The sequence below is a fragment of the Camelus bactrianus genome, chromosome 3 (genome assembly GCF_048773025.1).
Source record: "Camelus bactrianus isolate YW-2024 breed Bactrian camel chromosome 3, ASM4877302v1, whole genome shotgun sequence".
In the NCBI taxonomy this organism is placed as follows: domain Eukaryota; kingdom Metazoa; phylum Chordata; class Mammalia; order Artiodactyla; family Camelidae; genus Camelus; species Camelus bactrianus.
The window spans coordinates 9433762-9460515 of record NC_133541.1 but is presented as its reverse complement, the minus strand read 5'-3'; the positions used below and the strand labels follow the sequence as shown (position 1 = coordinate 9460515).

Genomic DNA, 26754 nt, shown 5'->3' with positions numbered 1-26754 from the left:
CTTGGAACAATTTAACAGCCTCCAGTTTTAAGTTTAATGTGTTTAAAATAAAAAGCAATTTGAGGTGCAGATCTCATATCACATTTTTGACAGCTTGGCTGGGTCTGGAGCTGAAGGGCACAGCTTTGCGGTCATTCTGCTGGAGGTGAAAGATGGACGTTAAAGGAGTTCTTTATCATCTAAGGGCTAACAGCCCTACCCTAGTTCCTGTGACTATTCGTCACTCTGTTTCCTTCCCTGAGCTTTCTTCTCTAACCCCTAGAAGACAAAGGTATGATGTGAAGGGGCACTGCGGTTAAGCACTCAATAGCATAGATAGAATTCAGGGAAGAGCCTCTGGCCTATAATGAGTTAAAATGTCAAGAAGAAAAAATAGTGATCAAAGAGGCAAATAATGATTTAACAACTCTGTACCCAAATTGTGTGTGTTTGTGTAAACCACTTTCAAGTCTTTCTGAGTGACAGTGGTAATAAATGAATAATTAAATTGATTGTACGTTGCTCCTAGATGACAAGTATGTCCATGGCTAGTTGGATGAAAGAAATGAGTGTTGCAGTAACTATCCTGGAGAAAATATACCTTCATGTCTCTTCTTCTTTAGAAAGAAAAATTTTTATTTTTCCATTAAATGACTAAAAATTTCAGTTCAGTGAAAGATGGAGAGGGTCGGTCATGAGATCCATCCTCGAGTAATTATTCAGCATAACTGAAAAAAGGTTATACTGTTCCCGGTTATGTGTGGAGGTAGGTGCTATCAAAATTAAATCTGAGGTCCCTTGTAGGCACAGGTGAATGTAGCAGTTTTGGAGTTCTTTGTTTTGATCATCACACCTTTCACTGTGCATCAGTCAATAAAGGGAGGAAGAGAGATGGAGATAACCAGCTACCTCTCCTTGCTCCTCCAGGATCTCCCAAGCTGTGGCTGAGGAAACTGCTCTAATCCAGACCCTTAACTGGGTTTCCACGCTGCTTTGTTCCCTAAGCCCCGCCCTCATCCCCTAGTCAGAGTTCCTGTGCGCATGCGTGTAATCACTGGCCGGAAGCGAGGGGTCGGGCTCCGGGCAGCCCCCTCGGTGCCTCTGACACACTCCTTATCATCCCCAGGTGTCCGCGAATCCCCCGATCCACAGGCAAGTCACCTGCACAGACTCATTCTGTCACACGTCTGCATTCTCAGAAACGGGTCTCATGAAGGATTTGAAAGCTTTTTTTGGTGCTTTTTATGAGTTCATTCCTTCATAAGCAGTTTTATTATTACATCCACTCTCCTGACACTTCCAGGGATGTAAATATTTGCGTGGTCCCAACGGAATCTAAGCGTCTTGAATCCTGAACTGCCGAGCAAACATCTCCGGTCACCTGGGTAAGAGTGAGATGCTGGCTAACCCAGCGCTACTCGCCAAGTAAAACCGGACTGAGAGTCGTGCCTTGTTCACGTCTGGTGTCTCCTGGGTCTCAGAACACATCAGGCATTAGCCGATATTCCTACTGTGAAATACCTTGCCTACCTTTAATGACATACGGATTATCATTACTCATTCACGACCAGAGAAGTCACCACTTCCTGAGCCACTACCTGGAACCCCACCCACCCAAAGTAAACCTAAATTGCAAGTGAGACAAACATAAAATGACTTGCCTCTGTTTGGTGATATTTAAGGATTTTTGCTGTCAACAAAGCATTCCCTTCAAAAGAAAGGAATATCTTTTTCAAACACTTTTTTAAATTGTTCCCATACCTGCGTCACGGGTCCTTGCACTTCTGATATGCTTGACGTGCTTTTAGAAGATTGCCCCTCCCCTGTCCTTGCCGCCGGCCTCGCCTCGGGAGGACTGAAGGGAAATGCTCAGAGCTCCTGCAGAGACTGTCCGTTCTGTCCTCCCGCCCTGACCCCTGCCTCTTCCCACGACTCGCACCTTCCCCTCAGGAGGTGGTGGCTCTTTGCTCTTAGTCCCTCCTCACCTCCGTCACCACTGACTGCCCAAGACGCCTGGGTCGGCCTTTGTTTCTGGACTCTTCTCACTCAAAGACTCTAAATGACCAGTAATCTACCCCAGTAGTCCACCTCTCCCTACTCCCTCCCGTCCTCTCCCCCTTTAAAGTCCCCCATCTCTACCACCCACACCTTCGTTTTCAGTCTTGTTGCTCTGACATCTGAGGACAGCCCCCCGACCCCCTGCAGCCCTCTCAAGTGGTGGCCGTTTTGCTTCCCACCCCCTCCCCCACCTCACTAGGCTGGGAGGTGGAGTAGGTGTCCTCCTTGCTCCTCTGCTCTTTCCAGAAAGTTCTCTCCTCTCCTCCCTCGAGGAAACCCCTAGCATCTGTGAAGTGCCCCCACTCCCACAGTCTGTGACGCTTTGTGGATCCTCCATCCACTGACTAGTTTTCTCCCTCCATCCCCTCCCCACATCTTCACCTTCCTCTCTGCCCACCTTAGACTCTGTGGGTTTCCCCCACCTGCCCTTTGCACTCCCTTGTCCTTGTCTCCTTCCAAGTTATTTTCCTGACCAACCCCAACCACTTCCATCTACCCAATTCCTGCCCCAGAGCAGCTGAATGTGGCTGGGGGAATACAAGCCACCCCGGTGATCAGTCTTCTCATTTTGAATTCATTGCCACAAACCTCCAGTCTCCTCTCAGCACCTGGCCTCTGGACCACCTGGCCAAGATCAACTTGCTCCCCACTTACCTCAAGAATCGTTTCACACTTTCTCTTCTTCCTCTCTCCTTTCCCCTTCCCTCCCTTCCTCTCTCCTCTTCCAGCCTCTAAACTCCAACTCTGTCTCATCCTCAGCAGATGACCTCACTTCTCACCACCACCCCCCTCCCAAAAATGTAAGAAAACAGAACAGGATGTTCTCATCATCCCGTCACCAGATCAACCCATCTCCTCGCTGCGTCTGTGGCTGTTCAGCCTGTCTGCCTTCCCTCCTGTTTCCATGGCCAATGACCCCACTGTTCACTGAATCCTATCAACCTCTCCTTTCTTAAGAAATTTTTCTCTTTCTCTCCTGCATCACCAGTTTTTCCTCCTCTATGTTGAGTCATTCCCATCAGCATCCGAAATGCCCAATCTCTTCCCAGTGATATATTAAAACACCTCCCAGTTGTTCTATCTCTTCAAGCCCCATTTCTCTGCTCCGCTTAATAAATAAGCCTTTGCCAAAGGCTGTCTGTGCTCACCATTCCCCCTTCATCAATTCTTACTATCTTTGGAGCCTACCTGAGTCAGAGATTTACCAACCTGACCAAAGAAAGGACTCTTGTCCCCTTCACATTGATTTCCATCTTCCCAAGACCAGTGGTCTGTTCTTGGTCCTCCTTATCATTCAGCCTTCTGCTCCCTAATGCATCTCCTTTTCTGGTCTCGCCCGACATCACACCCTTCTGGTTCTGCTCCCAGCTCACTCTGTTCCTTCTCCATCTCATTTGAATTTTCTCTAAATATTGGAGTGACCCAGGGCTTAGCCCTGTGTCCTCCGCTTTCCTCTATTTGCGTTCACGTGCAAAGCTTCCATCCCTTCTTTTAGCTTTAAATGATGTCTATGTACCAAACTCCCAAAATTTTACCTCTAGCTCTGACATGACTCCTGAAATTCCAATTTCCAGATTCTCCTTTATCCTCTGTCTTTGCCAACAGGCATCTCTAACCCTACATGTCCCACATGGCAGTATTGATCTCACTTCCTAGAAACATTTATCTTCCAGTGTCCTCAGTCTCGGTCAATGGCACCCCCAGTCCTCATGGTCACACCAGCAGCATGAGGGTCAGGCCTGGCTCCTCTCTCCCGCATCCAACAGCAGAGACATCAGCAAGTCCTTGCAACAGAGATGCCAAATCTGCCCCATGACTCACCACCAGCTGCCACCCAAGCCAGGGTCATCCCCCCCCCCCCCGTCTCTCATGGAATAGCTTCTTAACCAGTCACCCTGTTTCTATTCTACTGTCCCCAAACTGTCCTAGACACCCAGAAGGCTCCTTGTCTTCCTGGTCCCCCCTCATCTTCAGTCACAGGAACTTTCTGTTGCTCCCACGTGAGCCAAGCCCCATCCCACCCCACAGCCTCACATCTGCTCTCCTCTTGACTTGGGAGCCCTAGCCTGTGTCTTCAGTGTCTGGCTTCTTGTCATCTGCCGGGTCCCTGCCGCAACATTAACTGTTCCCAGGGCACTTTCCCAACCACATGCCATCAACTAGTGAGGCCAACAGTCTCCCCTCCCCCCACACCCCTCAGTCCCCCCGTTTTGCTTTATGCTTCAAGTATTCATCAACCTGCCACATGTTAGTATTAACATGATTCTTTGCTTGTTTACTGTTGGACTTTGAGTGATCCATTTACTCTCTAAAGCTCAGATGCTTCCTCTGTAAAAATGGGGCTCATAATAGTATCCAGCCCATGGGATTGTGAAGCAAATCTTGCCACATAGTAAGTATACAGTAAGCACTAGCTTTTAAAATCGCCTTCTGCTAATCTTGGCTTTATCCTACCAGTCAACTAGAATAGGAACAATGAGAATTAGACAAAGAAAGACACAAATATTGAAATGAGTATAAATTTTGTTCATTAACTTTCATCTATTTATATTTGCAGTGATTCTTTGTAGAGCCTTGGGTCCCTTAGAAGCCTAGGTATTATCAGAAAAAGAAAAAGCCTGTGGAGTTGGAAATGGCTGCCCCTGTGAGGCAGGAATTAGGGCTGGGGCGGTGTCTGCTTTCCCTTGTTATAATGTCAGTACTATTTCGCACTTTGCTTTGATAAAAAATAAACTTGAGTTAAAAAAGAAAAACGACTGGAAGGAAATTCTGCGATGTCTTAACCTGAGTTCTCTAAGCCAAGGAGAAGGGTGGATTCATTGGCTATTTTTATTTTCTTTTTTATGCTTTCTAAATTCACAAAATGATCCATAATGTATTTTGGTGATTTTCACAATGAAAAATAGCATATATGCTTTTCATATATTAAGCAGATATGGGAAGTGAATGGAGGATTAGTTAACAGGATGTATTCTGAATATGCTCTAAATGGAAAATATAATTCCAGGGGAAATTAAGGGACATGGCAACCCAGGTGCGTATCCTCAGGGACAGTCATGCTGAAGGCCTTGGACCAGCGGGGATGGGGCATTAGAGGCAGAGGAGGAGGCTTAGGACAGCATAAGGGCAACAAAGTGGAAGGGAGGTTGCTTCTCGGTGTTCTGATCACTCACAGATCAGTCCCAGGAACAAAAGAGTGAGTAAGCCCTTTGGAAGGCTTCTAGGTGGTTGAAAAGAGGGCCGGACGGCTGGAGCCAGGCAGGCAAAAATAGACAATTTCAGGGTCATTCTGAGTATCAGATTTTCATTTAAATGAAGTCTTCAGGCCAAAGCAGATTTTCAGAGAGACCATTTATTCCTCACCCGGGGAGGCAGGCAGGTCTACCCCATGTCAGGCTGTCTGGAGGGAGCAGGAGCTGGGTCTCCATTCGCGCTCCTCGCTGTTAACCTGGATGACGGAACAGAGATCCGAGATCTCTCTTGACAGACTGGAGAAATGTTTTGCAAATTCAAATGCTCGGAACTTCGATGTCAGGAGGCGAGGAATCGGTCTGCCTTCCCCACTAAACAGGAGCACGCTGTCTGTTGCAGGATGGATGGTCCCAGTATCACTTCGTAGCCTCGTCTTCAACCATTGAGAGGGATCGGCAAAGACCCTACTCCTCCTCCCGCACGCCCTCCATCTCCCCTGTGCGCGTGTCTCCCAACAACCGCTCAGGTAAGAGGCGCCGCCTCCCTTCGGTCCGAGCCCCCCTCCCCAGCCCCTTAGCTGACCCCACGGAGAAGAGGACATTTGCTAGAAGTATCAGATGGCCGTCTTTTCCTTCTGTAGTGGTGGCGACTTTGTGTTATGTTTACACAGACTCAGAGCGAGCTTCTTTCTAACAGATTTCTAAACGTGTCTAGCAGGTGTCTTACGCGTCAAATGCACATCCTGGACCTGCGTTCAGGGAGACACAAGAGTACATAAAACCACCAAGTGACTGCAAGTCAGGCTTTCCGTGGACGTTTTTTCCAACTTAAGATAGTCTGGGCTGTGTTGTATTGTTTATAACTGGGGTAACACAGCAGGGGAGAGAAGGCGTGCCCTTTCCTCCCTGTGAATGACGCACATTTGAAGCCTGTCACTGAGACTTCCATTTCTGTTCCACACCTGATTCGCATTTTATTATTACCTGTACACCAGCAGAGAAATCATTCATGCATTCATATTACAACCAGCTGTAACTTTTAAATCATTTAATTCGTTTTTTTTAAATTTTTTCTCATTCTTTAAAAAAATTTGAATTGAAGTATAGTTGATGTAAAATATTGTATGTTACAAGTGCACAATATAGTGATTCACAGTTTTTAAAGATCATACTCCGTTAATAGTTGTTAGAGAATATTAACTATATTCCATGTTGTGCAATATATTCTTGTGGCTTATTTTATACATAATAGTTTATACCTCCTAACCCCCTGCCCTTATGTTGCCCCTCTTCCCTTGTCTCATTGCTTAAAATTTTTTTTGAGGGGGTGGTAATTAGGTCTGTTTATTTATTTATTTTTAAATGGAGGGACTGGGGGTTGAACCCAGGACCTTGTGCATGCTACATGCACACTCTACACTTGAGCTACACCCTCCCCCATCATTGCTTAAATTTTGAACTAACTTTTGTTATCTACTTGTAAAGATACCTTATTTTTACGCCCTTTTCCAGTCACATTATGTAATAGCAAAGATTAAACAAATAATGAAAGGCAAAATATGAGCATGTCATTGAGCACACAAGTGGCATGGATTTTATTGTTATTTTATTTAATGTGTAAGTTTTTAAAACTCTTCTTTTGATGTCTGCATTTTGGTTTTTACTATGAGAAGGAAGGATGGATAAATATATGTATGCAAACACACACACACACACACACACACACACACACACTGACAGAGGCTTTGATTTCAGGAAGGTTTCTCCTTGCTCCCCGCTGTCCTCCTCCTGCAGAGGAAACAGTATTTTCTGGAACTGCATCTTAGAGGACATGGTACAGAAGACGCCCCGCAGTCTGGCCTGTCTGCCTTGGAGGACGTTTGTCATAAACCTTGACACCATGCTTTACTGTCGGAACGATGGGGGAATGAAATGTGAATGATGATATTTGACTGAAATAAGTGGCACTCTCCCGGCCCCATGAAAGCTTTTATCTGTAGTGTGGTGTTATCATTGCTTGAAACATTTGGCCCCACACTGAACGAGAACTAGGACCGCCCCCCCCCAAGTACTTGGAGAAACCTCCACCTGCCTCAGCGGCGTGGAGGGGCCTTTACACACCTTATCTCCGTAATTCTTCAAAAGATAAAGAGCAGTGAGTCTGGGAAACACAAGGATGGTGTCTTTTTCAAAGCTCCAGTTATGAAGAACCAGTCAGTGTTAGGAAGACGGAATGATGGAAAGCTGGAGGACACCCAGAAGGAGAAGCAGCCCCGTTTCAGGCTGTCAGCACCCCCGCCACGCGGCTGGGGCGCTGCCTGCTGGTTCCTGGGCGAGGCGCATCACAGACACCTGAGGCTCTTGCGTGGCTTGATTTTTCCAGGAGTAGCATCCTGGTTTACCGGAGACTCGGACCCCCGCGCGTGAGGTCTCAGGAGATAATTCCACACGCGACACAGCTTAGTGAGCCCCACCATCTGTGCCAGATCAGGTTCCAACTTTAACAGCTTTGGTCAACAGGCTCCAAAATGTTGTACCTTCGTGACTGCCTGGCAGCGACTCCTAAAGGGCCAGCCCTACACAGAAGACCTAGGAGCAGAGGAGCGGGGGCAGGAGGGGACCTTCCCTGGAGAGGAGGATGGAGAGACAAGAGAGGAGACGGGGCAGAGGGTGGAGGGAGCGAGGCGCAGCCCATGTTCTGAGACACACGGAACCGAAGCCAGGCCCAGCTGAGTCACGTGGAGCAACTGCAGGCTTCTTCCCTGTCTTCCCATTGGATTTACACCCAGAGTTTCTGGTCCAACTGGTTAGAACAGGAAGGGGGCGTGGTTCAAGCGTCAGTATATTTTTTAAGTATTCCAGGTGATTAATTCTGAAGGGCAGCCAGGATTGGAAGCCTCCAAGGGTTTCAAGAGCTGAGCAGTGGGCCTCGATTTCACTGGACAGGTCTGAGAGGTGGGCAGGGGTCCTTTCAGGAAAGGATGGGCAAAGGCCCCTCTGTTACCGTCCCAGCACTTGGCTGTGACATCCACTGAGCCGCCCGCCTTTTATTCTGGCTTCATTTCCTCACCCGATTAAGAGCTTCTCAAGTTCAGCAAGTGTGCTGTGACCCGTGTTTCCGTCCCCGCTGCCTGGCACGGGGCTCTGCACGTAGAAGATGCTAAGTTTGATGACATGGATCCAGTGGCTCAGGCAGGGAGTGAGCAGGCCGAGGGGCTGGAGCCGGGGACCCCGCCCAGGGGGTGAGCGATGAGCTGAAAGGTAAACCGAGGCGTGATCGGAGGGGCTTGGGTACTAACAAAGGGAAGAGAGCTTTATCCTAAAAATTAGAGTTCCCCAGAGATTGCCCAGCCTTAATAATCACCAAGGATGCTTGGACTACGAGGCCCATCCACTGAAAATTCAGATTCAGACGGTCTGGGATGGGATTTTGAAATCCCCAGGTTCTCAGGTGAGTCTAAAGGTTACATGAGTTCATGAAGCACGGAAGCTGGGGAGGGCTTGGGGCAGAAGGGAACCACGCCCAAGCTCAGACTGAGAGAGGTGCAGTTGGCCAAGCTCGGGATGTGGAGGCATCCCTGAGGAGCCCGGCGGGGAGTGTAAGGACAGCAGCGGGAGGGCCGCATGGCTCGCCGCCCCACTGCGCGCACACGCTTCCCCTCGCTTCCCCCGACACCTGCGTTGGCAGGGCTGTTGACTTGCTCCCGACCCACCCACTCTTTTAAGAAAACCAGACCTCTTTTCGTTTGCTTCCTTACCTCCAAGTTCAGATTTTTCTCTGTTCTGGGGCCAGTTTATTAAAGAATCATGGAACTCCCAGGGGAATCCTCTAATTACGACCCATCATTTTAGAAATGAAAACACAGAGGGTTGAATGGGCTCATTCCCCAGGTCCGACAGGCAGCGAGTGGCCAGGGTGCGAGGCGTGTGTGAGAGATGGCTGGGGCATTTGAGTTGGGGCGAGGATATGCCTCAGGAGAAGGGCATGCCCCCGGCCCAGCCCCTGTAGGCTAAGGGAGACCTTGGCAGACAGGGTGATTTTGGCCCCACAAATCCTTCTCTGGGGGAGACTTGCTTCCTCTGCCTTCCTTTAGGGCAGTTTCAGCGAGAATCAATATTTAAGTAAAGCTGCATCTCTTTTAATCAGAGGTTCTTCGATATCCATAATAGCACCTCTGAAACATATCGAAAGTTTAAAGAAGGAAAGAAGAAGGAAAGAAGGAAAAAAAAGGGAGGGAGGGGAAAGGAAAGAAAAGAGAGAAAGAGAAACACAGAAACCAAGATGAATCTCATTCTTAAAACTGTCCCGTACACCTTGAGTGGGTCACATGCCCGCAAGGATGTCTGTCTAAGGCAGATGGTCCCAGGATACAGCCCGTACTTATTCCCTGCCTCCAAGTGTGTGTCCCCTTAACTATAAAGCTCCAGGTGACATGGAGGAAGGGCAGGATGGGAAAGACCAGGGGCAAAGGAACAAAGGTGAAACCTGGCAGGTGCGTGTACGCATGGTGATATTTGCCAAGCCAGGTGCCCTTCTGACTTTACCTGTTTGTTTGAAAAGCTCCGCGTGCCATGGCATGAGATGCTGAGAGTCACCCTTTCGATTTCTTTATGTAGCAAGTGCCCCAGCTTCACCTCGGGAAATGATCAGCCTCAAAGAAAGGAAAACGGACTATGAGTCCACTGGCAGCAACGCCACTTACCACGGACCTAAAGGAGAACACACTTCCAGGAAAGACACCATGACAGGTGAGCTCAGCCGTGTGCGGGTCGGTCCTCCTCCGAGCTGGTGACCTGACCTGGGACAGGGCGGAGGGCTGGCACCTGGGGCTTCAGCCGTGCTTGGCAGCTCTTAGGGCTGACGGCCAAGATGCCCAGGGACTGGAGATGAGGGGATGAAGCCAGCGGTGTCACAGTGGAGCGTCTGATTCCTGAAATTGCCAAGAGGAAATGTTCTCTACGTGCACTTTCTCCCCAGTCTTTCTTTCCCTGCCCCTTTCCTTCTCCTTTGCCCGGCTCATGACAGTCTCTCAAGTTAGAGGAAGAGGTCACCAGAGATTTCGTCTTCATTGGCGTAACCCAGGGCAGCAGGTGCTGTGGAACCATGCTTTGCCCATTAGGAAGGGGGAAGAGAAAGAGGATGAGAAAAAGAGGGGAGAGGAGCCAGGCAAGAGGGTTTCAGGAAATTCGTAGACCTGCTATTGAGATGTTTTCTCCTCTTGACATGAAACCAACCTTTTGCCTTGACAGACTAACTCCCTGGAAGATTCATTAGAAACGCAGACCTCAGTTTCCCCGAGGAGCCATTGACCTTTCATGCCCTTCATCCTCCCCTCCTCACACACACCCATTGCCTCTCCTTTCTTATCAGCTGGGATTCTATGGAGGCCAAAACTGGTACCCTTGCCACTGAGCGTGCCCAGCCCAGCATGCCTGATAGCCAGCCTTGCCCTCGGCTCTCCTCACACTCTCCGCAGCTCTCCTTGGGGTGGGGCTCGATGTCCACACTCATCATCCCCTCCAGGCTCCCCACACTCCTCCCTCCCATCCTGGCTTGCCCCTCCTCCGAGAAGCAGGGCCTGGCGGTGTTGATGTAGGGGGAATTACACCTTGAAAGCAGCCGCCAGAACTGTCAGGACCTCTGATGGGGGACGCCACACCCTCCTTTGCCACAGGGATGTGGAGATGGGCCCTGCCTGAAAAATAGGCCATGAGGACTTTAACAGAACAGGACCAGATTAGGGCATTCATAAAACTGGGGTGCATAAGGGGTACAAACCTTAACGACACCGAGACCCTCTTATCAGGAGAATCTTAAAGGCAGAAAGTGCATTTCTCTGATATTGTTTAGACGTAGACCTGCAGGGAAGCAAAACGGACAAACTGGGTGATACATTAAGACGCCTTCCAGTCCCAGGATGTCTAGGATACATTTCTCTAATGGTAACTGTGTTGACCTCGGAGGCAGTGTTTTCCGTGGTGCCTCTACCTGGCTGCATAAAGAGAAACATTGCAAACAGGTGCTTGTGGTCCCCACCCCCAGCTCAGTGCACACTCCCTCCACCAGGCAACGCCTCACCCCATGCCTGTGGGAAAGCTGAGCTCATCGTGTGGGACACACCTTAGGGCTCTCATGCTCGGGTTCTAGTTCCCCCGTAAATGTTGCCCCCGTTGCAGACGAACACGAACAAAGAAGGTTATGAATCTGAATGACGAGTCCCTAGTGTTGAGCCGTTTAGAATCCAATTTGTACTGATTATTCCGGAGCCATGGTGACACCAAATTCACCTGACCCGTTCATTTCTCGATTATTAACGCCCTAGGTGGCCACATCACCGGCAGGCTGGGAAGAGAAATTGAAAATATAATTACAAGAGTAATTGTGAAATAGACTGTATTGTTATTATTTAAGTTTATCTTTTCTCTGTAACTCTCTTACCAAGTAGAATTATTCAGGAGGCTTTTCAGTGTGGGTGTGTTTATGCTGAAATAGTTCCGATGCTACATGATCAGGCCCTACACGCATCACAAAATAAAAAGTAAAATCTAGCATGTTTCCAGATGTTTAATCTTCCTAGTAAATGGAAGGGACCTTGACAGCCCCCATATTGAGATCTGTGTAATTTTTTCAAACTTACTTAGAGGTTTAAATGCTTTTCTCTAACTTACTTCAACATGCAATTCAAAACTCCACTATCAGTCACGTGGCAAGCTTAGAAGAACACTGAGATTGTTACTGAATAATATTTTTATACAGGAAGATTCCCTGTAAGCTGACGAGTTCCGTGTAAAAGTTAGTTGTCATTCTCACAGTGATGGTGCTGGTGGTGCTGGTGATGGGGCTGGTGCTGGTGATGGAGGAGATGATGGTGGTGGATTGATGGTGGTGCTGATGGAGGTGATGGTGGTGGAGGTGATGGTGGTGGTGATTGTGATAGTGGTGGTGATGGAGGATGGAGGTGGTGCTGATGGAGGTGATGGTGGTGGAGGTGATGGTGGTGGTGATTGTGATAGTGGTGGTGATGGAGGAGATGGTGGTGGTGATGGAGGTGATGGTGGTGGTGATGGAGGTGATGGTGGTGGTGATGGAGGAGGTGATGGTGGAGGTGATGGAGGAGGTGATGGTGGTGGTGATGGAGGTGGTGATGGAGGAGGTGTTGATGGGAGGGGTATTGGGAGTGCGGGTGGCAGAGATAAGGGTATTGGCGGTGAGACCGGTGGGTGTGTTTGCCCCCTTCTGCGGCAGTATGAGTAAGTCCGCAGCCAAGCCGAGTGGAAGCCGACATTCCACATGGGAGTGAAAATGATGGATTGCAGCCCCTACTCTGCAGCACTTCAGCAAACGCCCATGATTCAAGCGTTTACTCTCAGCTCAAATTTCTTCTGACTTCCGCATCAAAAGCAGTACTTTTCCTCACTCACCAATAACAGGGGACACTTAAAGCTCAGCACATTGAAAAATAGCTGAAAAATTGCCATCTTCCTTGCTTCTCAGGCATCAGAGGATGGCCTACCGTTTCCCCCAAAGGAAGCACTCCCTCTGCTGTGGGAAAACCATGAGAAACTTTCGCCCTCAGAATGCAACTTGCAGAAGCTTTGAAGTAAAAAGCAGGTCCTTGCTTGGGTCATAATCTCCTTCTTGAGCTCTTAGAAATGCAGATCTTTTGAGATTTTTATTCCAGGCTTCCCCCCCCCCCGCCCCCACCAGTCTTTTCTGTATTCACTTTCTAGCTTAGATGGAGTCTCTTAAAATGTCTTCTCTCCTTAGCGTTTCTCTGCAGCCGAGGAGTCCTCAGAAAGCCCGCATCAGCTGTTCATTCAGGCATGCAGAGCTGTTACAGTGCTTCTGGAGGTCGTGATTCCCCAGGAACACGATGTGTTCAGAAGCACGTGTGACAGGAGGGCGTGTGAGCCCGGGAGCTCCACAGCCTGACTTGAAAATTCACCCGGGGATTTTGCCCTCCCAGCCGAGCTTCCCAAATGCCTTTCCACCCAGTGGTCTATTCTGTTTTTGTCAGTGTCTCTCTTAGGCCTTTTAAAGCCATTTTAATCTTCAGTATGTTGATTCAGTCGGAAATTGGGGCCTATACGAAAACAGAAAGGCATTTCTCTATGAGTCTACTCTTAGGGCAGACATACAGGGGGCAGAGCATCCGTGAAGACATCAGCTTCCTGTGTCTGCAAAGGCCACAGGTTCAATCTCAGCTCCACAGTCTCCTTTAAATAGGCGAAGTGCACCAAAGAGCAGGAGGAGAGAACTTCCAGCAGAAACATTTTTACCTCAGAAGCCACAAGCACGACGGGGAGGGAGGCCAAGGCTATGATCACATTCTATCAAAAAAAAAATGCATGTTATTCTGAGTAACGTGGAAAACACTTCACCTTGTCCTTGAAGTGACATCTTCCATCAGCATTAGAATTCTAGTTCTGAAGGCAGATTTTTCTAAGGCTGACTCATTCATTCATTCACTCAGCAAGTAAAGCACTCACTCTGAGCACCCCCCGGGCGCTGTCCCAGGTGCTGGGGAAGCCTGCAGAGGCGGCAGGACACGCCAGTCTCCATCCTCATGGAGCTGCTTGTCTCGTAGGTGAAGTGGGGTAACACACACGGTAAACAATAGAACAAACTCGCTGAAGGTAACAGTACCAGGCATTGAATGTGATGGAGGAAATAAACAGGGCAACGAGGTAAAGGGCGCCAGGTGGGCGGGGTTACCCTAACTAACATGGTCAAAGGGGAGACATTTGAGCTGAAACTCGAATACCAGCAAGGAGAGGCAGTCCAGAGTCCGAGGAAGCAAGTTCCAGGCAGAAGAATCAGCCAAGTCCACTGTCCCTGCGGTGAAGCGAACTTGGACGCTCAAGCCAGGAAGGAGGGCCAGCACAGCCAGAGCTCCCTGCACGAGGGAAGAAGAACCCGAGATGCCGCAGGAAGTTAGGCAGAGGCCCGATCCCACAGAGCCTCAGGGACCGTAACGGGAGCTTGACTTTTACCATAATCACAGTGGGCAGGGCACTGGAGGGGCATAATCCAGTCTGTCTAAAGAGATGATCACTCAACTGTTGGGAATGAGATCGACGGAGGGTCGGGGTTGGGCAGCGTGGAAGCCAGGCTGTTGAGGAGGACTGTACGGTGGTGGCCCAGGCAAGGGATGGGAGTTTCCACAGTAATGCGGAGACAGAAATGATGTGCTTACAGCCAGAGTCTGCAAGAGGGGTCTTTTAAGTGGAAAATGGGCTCTCAGTTCTCTGTTCTAAGCAAAATTTCCCAAAAGGAGTTTTATTGCCCAGCTATGATGTGCTTTTAATAACAATCATGGGTGGAATGAGAGATTATACTGACTTGGTGTCTAGAGTGGCCTGTATCTGTGTGAGAATAGATGGTGTGTTCTCCTATTTCATGATCCCATAGATACTGGAAGCAAACAAGAAGCTTTTCTTGATATTTAGAGTGTTTTAGACCCGATGACACTCGACAGTATTTTCCAGGGCTTTCTTAAACCATGACCTTTAAGCAGCTATGCGGGAGTCTTGCCCTGGCCCTCCCTCTGGGCCTACTGCAGGAGGCTTGAGGGCTACAGGCGAGAACGCTGGCAGGCGGGCACCTTTCCCAGGACTTTGGAAGCTGCTGGCAACTAGAGGAGACCTTCCTTCCTTTCCTCCAGACCCCGGGATGGTCACGGGACAGAGTGGGGGGCTTCCGTCTCTGTGCTGAACAGGATTCCAAAGTTGCAGCCACCCAGACACGCAGGGCAAAGGCAGGCGCTGCTTCCTGCCCATCCTTCAGGCCTTTGAGAAATGAACTGTCTCAGAGATAATCAAGCACTTCTGTGTGCCCAAATTAGAAATTTCATCCTTGTCCTTCTCCAGCTAAAAACTAAGCGGCTAGTCCGGATGCCTGCATGCTTCAATGCAGGGGACAAGCTTTTATCATCCCTCAGTTTTCACCAGCAAAGAAGGTAGTGGAGCCGGCAGGATGACCATCTGTCCGCTGCACCTGCCCTGACCCTGTCTATGGGCTGAACATTACTGCAAGAGGCAGACACGTTCAGGGAATTTTATAGAATAACTGTTCTCCTTCCTTAATCTCTGTATGTACAATGACGTGTTCGGGGCCAGGGCATTGCTTCCACGTGGCATGGTCCACGAGGCTCCGAGAACCATCCTTCCTCCCTTGACATCTTGCTTCCGTTGCTAATACTTTTGTTTCCCTTTGGCTTTCAGCTCAGAATACTGGAATTTCCACTTTGTACAGGAATTCATATGGTGCGCCCGCTGAAGACATCAAACACAACCAGGTAAAGGAGAGGCAGCACGTCTGCACCCGTGCTCCCCTTTGACTCATGTGAAATATCTCGGGGCTTCTATTTAACATGTGAAAACCTGAAAAAATAGCATTGCCTGCTGCTCTTGGCTCACATGTGACACAGCGTACGCGTGGTCAGTGGCAGTCATCAGAACAGCCTCAAATTTGACAACAGTCTTTGATTTCACCACAACCATGTGCTGTATCTGTTGGTAGAGAGCAAGTTTTCTACTGGGATGCAAAACCTGAAAGAAAGCCCCAGATTTACAAATGTAAGATGCTGGTTACTAGACAGGTTGTGTAATAACTAGACATGGATCAAGTAGCTCCTGCAACCCAGCTAGTCCTCATTCGGAAGAGAGCATGCATTATCCACGGCAATTACCAATAAAGCAGACACACCGAGCTCAGCGTGAACTACAGAACAGAAGGCATCGCGCTGTGCCTCGCTGCCCAGGCTAGTGGCGGAACCAGCAGCGACAAAATCACCTGGGGGCTTGTTAGAAACGCAGAAGAGATGCTTCACTGACCCCTAACCCTAACCCTAACCCTTTCAGGGTCTTCTCCATCAGAGAGGCATTTTATCAAGATGTCTGGGTGATTTGTGTGCACATTCACACGTGAGGGGCCCCGGCCAGTAGATACTTAAAGGATCGATCTGTGTTTGTGTGTATGTTATATTCAGCAAATATTCGTAGAAGGCTCATTTTCCTTGTGGTTCTACAGGAACCATAAAAGCAAAAGGGCACAGCCTCTGCGCCTTTATTGATCGACCACTTCATGCTTTTCCTTCCCCATGGCGGTCATCCCAGAAAGACTGACGTTCTTTATAACCGTTGACTCCTGATCACTGTTACCAGGACTGGCTTCTGCAGGTGCTGTAGATTTCCGCCGTACGTCAGGAAAGTTGTACTGAAAAGATAAACCTGGAAGCTGTTTGTTTGATCGCAGTGAAAAGATGAAAGTAAACACGGAAGGGAAATGTGCTGTTCCTGAACAGTTCTTGCCACCCAGCAGGGCAGCATCTTTGAAAAGGAAAGAAACTCCCTTGTAGCAGGTGGAATGACTGGTACAGGACTATTTCTAAGGGAGGAAGGGGGAGGACACAGTTCTGGTGTTTTGCTAAAAGCAGAGAAGCCAGTGAATACATAAACAGGGGCATGAGCTCTAGACAGGAGGTCCCTGGGGGTGGCCCCCAGCTATTCAGAGGTCCACGTGCCTGCCCAGACATAAAGGAAAATGGAAATGCCGACCCTAATCATGGAAACCAATGCTTTTTCTTTTAGCAAATGTCAGGTACAGGGAGCCAATCATCTCAAGCTCTTACAGACATTGCCAGGATGTCACAGGACCCTGGTTTTGCATCCAAGAGTGTAAGATGGGTCTTTAGTTTCCATAGATTAAGAGAAGCTCATCACCAGAACCCTCCTGTTCTACATCAGTCTCTCTCTCCAGGGGATCCCACTACTGCTGGCAGTGAAGAAGCACCCTGGTGTGGCCCAGGGTCCTGGCATCCCACAGTGTGGCTGCAGTAGATTCCAAAGGACTGCTTGCAATCTAGACTTCAAGGACAGTCCATAATGGTTCCAAGAGGCACATCCTTTTTACCCCAGCCTATTCTGAGCATTTAAGAACATTGGCATCAATGCACTAAGACGGCCTCCCTGCCGTGAGGGTGAGCACCGCCTTCTTCCCAGGATGCCCCAGAATGTTCTCAGCTCCACCTCAGTGTGAAACATCAAGGCCATAGTGTCCCAGGCGAATGTGCTGAGACCAAGTCTGGATGGAGGACAAGCTCTGAGCCACTTGTCAGCACAGGGGACACCTTACAGGCAGGCTCCTGACAGAGCTGAGCCCCGTGGCCAGAGCTCAGCACCGTCATCATTCCCTGAGCTGGTCCAGCAAAGGGAAGGGGGCAACTGGGCAGGCAACTCCATCCTAATACCAAGAAACATTTTTTAAATGTCCATGAAAGAGAAAATTTTTTAACCTAAAAAAATCTCCCAGGAATCATTATAATACTCCAGTGACTCGGGGAGAAGAGATAAAGCATTTGACTTATTTTGGACTCTGATTGGAGTAAGCTTTGACTCTACCTGCAGCTTTCCCTCTTGGGAATTCAGTGACGTAAGACCATCCTAACCATTCAAAAGAGTTGGCAGTTTGGTCCCCTTCTAGTTGGGTGGGTCTGGAGACGACCTTGTAAACAGTATCTGTGATCTGGATCCTCTGCCCATGGGAGCACGTTCGGCTGTCCCTGGTGGCTTTTGTTTTTAGAACTTTCCTGGGTCAAAAGTCACCTCACAGCCTCTCAGTATCAGGCCAGCTTGAAAATTTTAACCAAGAGGGATGTCCTGGGGTCCATTTAGTTTCGGTGTCAAAGCTGGACCTCAGGCTTTGCAGAGGAGGATGGATAGAGATTCATTCTAGAGAAGAAGTGATTCCCCAAGGGAAACCAGTTTCAGAGGGATCTCTGGGCCAAGGCGAAAGACAAGAGATCTGAAAATAAAGCAACAGCCCTGGAGGCACGGCCGAGCAAGAGGGTGGCCAGGGCAAGAGCTGTGAGCCAGGCTTTCCCTGTCTCAGCAGAAAGGCAGTCCAGGGGCCACTCAGCTGTGACACTCCCCGCATGACTACCTGCCACCCAAGTCTCAATTTCAATGAATTCTCAAGCTTAAGGACTCCTAGAAGAAACAACCAATAGTGGGAAATTAGGGTTCAAAAGAGTTGGCAATTTGGTCCCCTTCTAGTTGGGCAATACTTGGTTTTTATGTTTGGGGTTGGCAGGTCACAGACATCATTTTAAGAGTTAAGTGCTTAAACGCTCCAAAAAGCCTACTGAACGGCCACCAGTACATCCTGTACTGATAAAGAAAAATAGCATATTTAATGGTGTCCTGCTGGCAATAGGATTTTTGTTCATAATCTTGAAACAGAGGGATTGGTGTTTCGTTGACCAGTATTCAAATTATTACTGATGACGACAAAAACAGCACCTCAAGTTCCTCGTTGGTGTCCTCAGCCCTGCTGTCGGGGGCAGGGTGGGTAAAGTTAGCCCCAGCGCTGGGGAAATCGGGGTTCAAGGAGGGTAAGGGTTTGTCCTCAGTCACCTTAAGAAGCTAGAGAGACAGACTCCAGCCTGGTTCTTCTGCCCTCCCGTTCTACGTGCCCTCCTCTGTATCAGGGTCCTCAGATCTATCCAAGCGTGAGTCAGAATCCCCAGGAAGGATGTTAAACACAGAATACTGGACCCCAAGCCCAGAATTTGTGATTCAGTAAGTCTGGGGTGAGACCCAATAACTTGCACCTCTAACTCTGAGGTGCTGCGGGTGCTCCTGCCGGGGACCACACTTTGAGAACCACTGAGCCTGACCACACGGCCTCCTTCATTGTACAGTGATGCCCTGAGTCTTCGGTGAGGAATCACAAAGAAGTCTTCTGTCATTGTGCTACAGAGTAGGGATGTGGAGAAGGGGCACGGTCATTCCTAACTTAAACTAAACATTCTACTACTGAGGAAAACGTTCAGCAAGGATGACTTTTACATGAGCGAGTGCCACAGGACAAATCACCAAAAGCGTGGACCCCAGCGATGGTGCTGCGAGCCGGCTGGTCATACCCATCCTTCCCAGAGAGGTCCCTGCCTTAAGCCAAAGCAGGCAGCAGCCTCAGGCTCCTCGGATGGTCCAGGGCTTCTCCGGACCACAGCGGACACTCAGATTCAGAATCACCACTGCTGTATAGGAGCATTGTTCCACTTCCTTCACAGAGGTCTGGTTTTCTGTGCCATGTTAAGAAAAAATGCATTTATTTTAGTTCCTTGTATTTGGGAACATTTCATTTGCCTAATTTTGAACACTGTCAGATATTCTCTTAGGGCAAATTATGAAACCTGGCCAACATGTCTCCACTGTGAATGCATCTTACCAGCCAATGTCCATACTGCCAGGCCAGTGAGCAAATCTATTCTCCTTCAAGCACAGTTGTGCCACCATCAGCCCATCCTGGGTAGTTTGTTTCCACAAACTCCCAAAACAGCAGAACTCAGCCTTGGAAGGGGTTGATATGGGACTTCATGAACAATACAGATGAACTGAAGAAGGCAATTCCCCAAGATAAGAGACTAAAATAAGCTTGTGCCCAACCCCAAAACGTTCACCAACCAGAGAGAACAGTAAGAAATTTGAAACAGGTTGTGCAAAAAGAAAAAAAAGAGAGAGAGAGAAAGAAGGAAGGAAGGGGGAGAGAGAGAGAGAGAGAAAGGGAGGAAGGAAGGAAGGGAGGAAGGAAGGAAGGAAGGAAGGAAGGAAGGAAGGAAGGAAGGAAGGAAGGAAAAGGAAAGGAGAGGAGAGGGGAGGGGAGGAGAGGAGAGGAGAGGAGAGGAGAGGAGAGGAGAGGAAAGGAAAGGAAAGGAAAGGAAAGGAAAGGAAAGGAAAGGAAAGGAAAGGAAAGGAAAGGAGGGCCACCAGCCACCATGGAGGAGACCACAAGTCTTGTAAGTACCTTCCCCAGCAGACCGTCCAAGCTCCGGCACTGCCTCCTCTGGCCACCGAGAGCAGCACAGAGAAGTGCTCAAGATCTCTTCTTGGTCTGCTTTGTCCACCGGCCTCCCTTCTTATCACAGAGTCTGGAGTCAACTCAACTGAATCTGTGCTCGTGTCTCAGAAAGAAGGTGGACTTTGGAGTCAGCCAGATTTGCATTTACATCCCAGCCTCACACCACCACTAGCCGTGGCATCCTACAGAAGTGTCTTAACTTCTCTGACCTTCAGTTTCTTCATCTCTAAAGTGGGAACTAGGTGGATAATTGATGGGAAGAAAGAAAGAGAGAAAGGGAGGGAGGGAGAGAAGGAGATAGATAAATAGGTAGATGATGGATGGATGGATAGCTATAGATAGACAGAAACACACATACATATATGTAGAGATACATACCTATATAGACATATACAGATTAGACAAAAAAAGAATTTGTTAAATGTTAAATATAACGCCCACTGAAATAGAAACAGTAAATTCTAGTTCCCTCCCTGTGTAATTTTTCCAGACCTCCCAGCTCTCACCCCCTGTGTGCTTTTCATGTGGGTAGCAGCACCCGGTTGGAGTGGAGAGGTTCAACAGAGCACTCTGTTCTCCAAAGAATGGCAAAGGGCCCTCTAGCCTATCCCAGCACTCGGGGAGCCCTGGGCTCAGCAACGCTGAAGTGCAGCCCTCAGTGACCCCTCACGCCTGGGCTCATGGTTAACGCACGTTTGTGCTCTGTGGGCTTTGACAGGTAGACTGAAACCTCATGCATTCAGCCACCACTAACTGGAGGTGTGGGACGTCCTGGACAGCAGCTGTGATGAAGTTCACACCTCTTTGAAGAGCAGGTCGATGATGAGGGTGAATCAATGACATAATAAAGAGGGAGTTTCACTCCCTTGAGAGAAGAATTATGGGCAGGCTGTTAGATGCGTCCATTTACACACAGCATGCTAATTACAAATCATTATCGGTTAACTCAGACCAATCACTAGAAGATGTTTCCACGCTGAACCTTAGTTACATTAACACAGAATTACCGGATCTGCTGGAAAGCGATCAAACTGCGCTTATGTAGGAGTGTTCCATCAGTCCCAGCAGACCTCCCCGCCCTGAGGCATTGCACGTGAGGAGCTCTGTGGATGTCACCACGCACTGTCTAGAGGGATGGCCCTCACCCCATGCCTTGGCGGGTGTCCTCACTGTCGGGGCATGGTGTGTAGGAAGGGACCCCGGAGGCAGTGGGGAGAGGGGGATAGCCAGGCTCCCACAAACAAATGCTAATGATCAGCTGTGAACATTCTTTGTGTTCCTGTCCTTCAGGCCAGGTAGAGGGAACTAATTCTACACTTCACGTATCCTGAAGGCTCCTGTGACCCCTTGAGCCCCTCAAGGCCCCCTCCATCAGACAGTAACCTGCAGAGGACAGGAGTGAGAACAGGGAGCACTGAAGTGCGCTGGGGACATCGGACAATTCTGAAGACCCCTCTCCCCTAACGAAAGGCTTCAAAATTCCACATTATTCTTAATTGAACCCAGTTAGGAAACGTTTTGGTCCTCCAGAGGGTAGACTATTTGGAGAGGGTTCCCTCTTATTATGTGATTCTCTGTGTATCCTTCTAAGACTGTGGTACCTGGTCATTTAGGCAGGTGTGATGGGATGGCCCTCACTACTCAGAAGCCTCCATCCTGCAGACGTACTGCTCTCAGCCCTCCCTCTGTGCTGGCGGGAAGATACCCAAAGGGCCCTTGGACCGTGCACGGCTTCACTTTATCTTTGCCTGGCTTCCAGCACCTAGACATGATGGGGAGACGCAGGAAGGGTGAATATAAACCCCTCGTGTTCTGTAGCGTCTGGTGAGCGCCTCTTTGATTTAAAAGAGGTTATCTAGTCAGATGGTTTAGCTGTTACAACTGCTTTGGCAATTTCTCAAAAAGTTAAATGTAGAATTCCCATCAGATCCAGCAATTCCACTTCTTGGAACATAACCCCCCAAAATTGAAAGCAGGGACTAAAACAGATACTGGTGCGCCAGGTTCATAGCAGCGTTATTCACAACAGTCAAAAGGTGGGAACAACCCAGTGTCATCAGCGGACGAGTGCGTAAACACACGTGGTCTCTCCATACAATGGAATATTACTCGGCCTTAAAAAGGGAGGAAAATCGGTCACATGCTACAACATGGATGAACCTTGATTTAAGGACATTATACGAAATGAAAGAAGCCAGACACAAAAGGATGAATACTGTATTATTCCACTTATATAAGGTACCTAGACTAGTCAAATTTGTAGAGACAGAGAGCAGAGTGATGGTTGCCACAATCTGAGAAAAGAGGGGGATGGGGAGTTATGCTTCATGGAGACAGTTTTTATTTTGGATGATGAAAAGTTCTGAAAGTGTGGATAGTGGTGACAGTTGCATGTGCAATGAAGGTATTTAATCCCACTGAATTATACACTTAAAATTATCAAAATGGTAAATTTTATGTTATGTTTACGTTACCATAATAATTGAAAAAAATCAGATCGTCTAGAATGATAGCACATGGACTCAGGAATCACCTTTAAAAAGGGAAGTCATTGAGCAGCTGGCAGTCTCTGGAGAAGTGTGGTGCCGGTGAATGCCTGGGGGACCGCCTGCACCTTGACTTCAAGGGAGGGTTGGGAGCATCCAGTAGTGTGAGGGAGGATCAAGGGAAAAGACACTAACTCCTGGTGGATCTTCCTTCCCTGGCAGGTTTCAGCACAGCCAGTCCCCCAGGAGCCCAGCAGAAAAGATTACGAGACCTACCAGCCGTTTCCAAATTCCACGAGAAACTATGACGAGTCCTTCTTCGAGGACCAGGTCCACCACCGCCCTCCTGCCAGCGAGTACACCATGCACCTGGGACTCAAGTCCACCGGCAACTACGTCGACTTCTACTCCGCTGCCCGTCCCTACAGTGAACTGAACTATGAAACGAGCCACTACCCGGCCTCCCCCGACTCCTGGGTGTGAGCAGGGAGGCACGCGGCGCCGGGAACAGTGCATGTGCATGCAGACCACAGACATTGCTTTTTTTTTTTTTTTTTCCCCTGCAAATTTAGTTTGTTAAAGCCTGTTCCATAGGAAGGCTATGATAACCAGTAAGGAAATACTCAGAGCTATTTTAGAACGCTAAATGAGTTGAAAGCTAACTTGAAAGGCAGTAGAAAGCTAAAGTGAGCCTAAATCTGACATCACGCGACACTTTTGTAGGGCAGGCTGTAGGGTCTAAAAAGTGCTTTGCACCGAATGTGGCCGAAGGCAGCACAGGGGGCGGTCGGGGTGACGGGCGCGAGGGTTATAAGCACAGAGGCAGCGTAGCTCACACACTTCAGAGGGACGGCTTCTCACGCTTTGTTTACTCCCTTCGTCCGTTGTGATTCTAGGCTTCAAGTTGCATTGGGGTTCCTCTGTACAGCAAGACGTTTCTTGCCTTTTGTTAATGCGTTGTTGTAAAGTATTTGATGTACATTACAGATTAAAGAAGAAAAGCGCGTTGTGTATATTACACCGATGCCGCGGCATTTCCTCATCTATGGTTCTAAATATTGCTTCAATTTCAAACTTTTGAAAGATGTATGGATTTCCAGGGTTTTTTTTTTTTTCCTTTCTTTTCTTTCTCCCAGTATGTTTTAACAGAAAAAAAAATGGGGAAAAAAAGGAATATTTAGCAGTATTGTTCGTTCTGATATGTGACTTTGTTTGTGGCAACTAAGCAAGGTATTCAGCAGTTTCTGACAATTAACATACATCATTCCACACTCCTTGTCAACAAAGTGCTTTTTCACTGCCTAAAATTTTAGATGTAGATATTTGAAATAGATTTTTTCATTTATACCAGTTTTCTTTATGATGATACAGTGTTAAAAGAAAATAAATTACAATTGATCTGTCATCCATATTTGCTAAGAATGTCTGTTTCCAAGGACCTATCTTACAAAACACACATTCTTGCTCGTGTGTCTGTGCGTGTGTGGGTGTGTGTCCCTGTATGTGTAAAAATGACCTGTGTGAGATCTTATTTTGATAGAAACGACTTCATTTGCTGTTCATCTTGTACAAACTTTGTTTTTGGTTTTTAGTATAAATGTACATCAGTTTGTTCCTTTTGTACTCAATCTATTCTTCTGACCATCTAGTGACTCAGGATATTAGGCCAGCTGAAGTAAAGTTATAGGACTTCACCCATTCACACATTCTTGGATACCAACTCCTTCTACAGGCCCATTTCCTTCCATGTTTTATGCCCTCAGAACATGAGAAACCATGGCCAACTGAATAATTTCACATTGGGGCCAATTACTTGAACTATCCACAGAAAATGTAAACTGCTCGCCTTACTCCCCCCAGACTTTTTTGTTCCTGTGGCAGGGAGCAGTAGACAATAATGGATTAGATGACTAAAATTGAACTTGAAGCTAATGTTAGAATAGTGGTTAACAGAACTAAGAAGTAAGGCTAACCATTCAAAAGAACACGGGCTGTGGGTAAATTAGCTTTGCTCTTTAGATGCAAGAGACTGAGGCCAGTGGGTGCCTAGTAAATGTTAACTGTTCTTGAAAAAATAAAAAATTCAATAACAAAAGAAACTGGCTGCCATCTTCCTTTAAAACTTTCTCCCCTTCACTCTGCATAGTTTAATTCAGCTCAAAGTCTAGAATTAATGGTTCTTTCTCCAAATTTAACAACAATCGGAAGATTTCTTGTTCATGCACATTTGTGCAAATGAAAAGCTAATTTCCAGAACAGAGCAATAGACAGAAATTTTCATATGAGCTGTCCTACAGTTACTTACAAGTTGGATCTTGTTGCACTATTTTCTATCAGAATACGCCTTTCTGGTTTCCTCGGACTGGAGGAACACTCCAGCCCCTGTACAGAGACATAAATATGTATCACCGATGGACAATGTTTCCACTTCATTCCTGTCATAGAATGAAATGGTAAAGTTCATCAAGGCAGCGATGTGGTATCAACACGACTTGTCTATAGCTGAATAGCTGATTTAAATTTTTCCAAAAGTCAACAGTAAGGTTCATTCCCCAGCTTGGCTTGTACAGGGGGAAATTAATGGTTGTGTCAAAAAGTCCTTCTCCTAGCAGTCATGTTATATCTCGTCTATGACTTTGAGTCTATGCATGCCTTACATTTGCAATCCCTGAAGACCAAGGATGTCTCTGCTGCCTGTGATTCTTTGAGAGTAGGTTATGCAGTGAACTAATTCAGCCAGGAGCTACTGGAGTCAGAGGTAGAGCTAGAAGAAAGTAAATTAAAAGTGTTCATAGTTATTCAAGCCAATCCTTTTATCCTTTTCATACACACACACACACACACACACACACACACACACACACACACACACGTAAGTAGGGAGAGAAAAATGACAGATGATAGATGTAGATAGACAGATAACAGATATGCTGTTGGAGGGCAGGTTCTTGTATCATTGAAGAAATAGTTCAGAAAGAAGACACAGAAGTCAAGAAAGCAAAGCAAGGGTTTATTAAGGGATAGATGGTACACTCTCAAGGGAAGAGCGGGCAGACCCAGGTGGGTCACTGCCCCGAGTTTCTTTGGCAAGCTGGTTATATGGTTATAAAAATGAATGGGCAGAATATTCCTTGGTGGGGAAGGGTTTGGGGTCATCTTTCCTGATTTTCATCCCAGCTCCACCTTCCCGGGGGGAAGCGGTGGGGGAGATTTTTTGTCCTTATTTAGTCTTGATCAGGAAGTCAGATGAGGTCATCATAATGAGCAAAAAAGATTACATTCAGATGGTGGAGATTCCTGTCTTGTCCCACCTTTCTTTGTCTGCCTCCAGGATGCTTGTTAACCCAGAATGTCTGATTTTGTATCAGTCTGGAGGTTTCTGCTTTTCTTGATCTGTCCAAGGACCCCTCATTGTTCACAAGATGTGTAGTTTTCTGCCATTTGGCCCCTGTCCCCCTTTCTCTGCTCGTATCTAGCTACCTGCCTGCTCTAACAGATGGTTCAATAGAGAGATGACAGATGAAGTTTTATCTGCACTGTGGAATGCCTTAAAGTCCCCCACCCCCAACACATCCTTGGCAATAAAGTTTGATCAGCAGGTGATGATTTATTCACAACATGAGTGTATTGGATAGAAGCCCAAAGAGGCAAGAAACATTGCTTTTGCTTTCATTGTGCTAAGGTTACCAAGTGTGACCCCTGAGTGGCTGCCTCTTGGGTCTACAAGAGCCTCCAGATCTTGGATTGTCTACTGAGAAGGGAATGGTGTTTTTCAGAGGAAACGAGAGAAAAAGGGGAGAAAATTTCTTTCTCCTCTCAGTCTTTATGGTGGACACACATACACCCAATGCATTTAATAGGGTGTGAAATTCAAACACTAGGTATGAAAAAAAGATCCTTTTTTTTTTTCACTTGAGAGCTGCCATCACCAGGACCTATTTAAGGAACACAAACTATATCACTATGAATAACATTAATTAAGATTTTTAATACTGATTCAATTTTAATACCACACATTACTACTGTAATCCTCATTGTCAATCATGAGTTAGACAATAAGCTATCAGACAATTTTATAAGAATTAGGGTGACACAAGACGTCACGTCATACTTGGTGCTAACTAGGTGAAAGTGAAGGAGTGATGAGCCATTTCTTGTTAATAAGACTCCAGCATTA

The 26754-nt window shown here is 47.6% G+C and overlaps 1 protein-coding gene across 2 annotated transcripts in view; it reads left to right on the top strand.

Annotated features, from left to right (window-relative positions):
• The window catches only part of CTNND2 (catenin delta 2), an 886271-nt gene extending 862075 nt beyond the window's left edge, over positions 1 to 24196 (top strand). For both annotated transcript variants that reach the window (XM_074356308.1, XM_074356299.1), the window contains 4 exons: positions 5629 to 5755; positions 9846 to 9977; positions 15453 to 15526; positions 22800 to 24196. In XM_074356308.1, the coding sequence (XP_074212409.1) occupies positions 5629 to 5755; positions 9846 to 9977; positions 15453 to 15526; positions 22800 to 23060 (594 nt within the window). In that variant the 3' untranslated portion in view covers positions 23061 to 24196. The remainder of the gene's footprint in view (positions 1 to 5628; positions 5756 to 9845; positions 9978 to 15452; positions 15527 to 22799) is intronic.
• The last annotated feature ends 2558 nt before the right edge of the window (positions 24197 to 26754 follow it).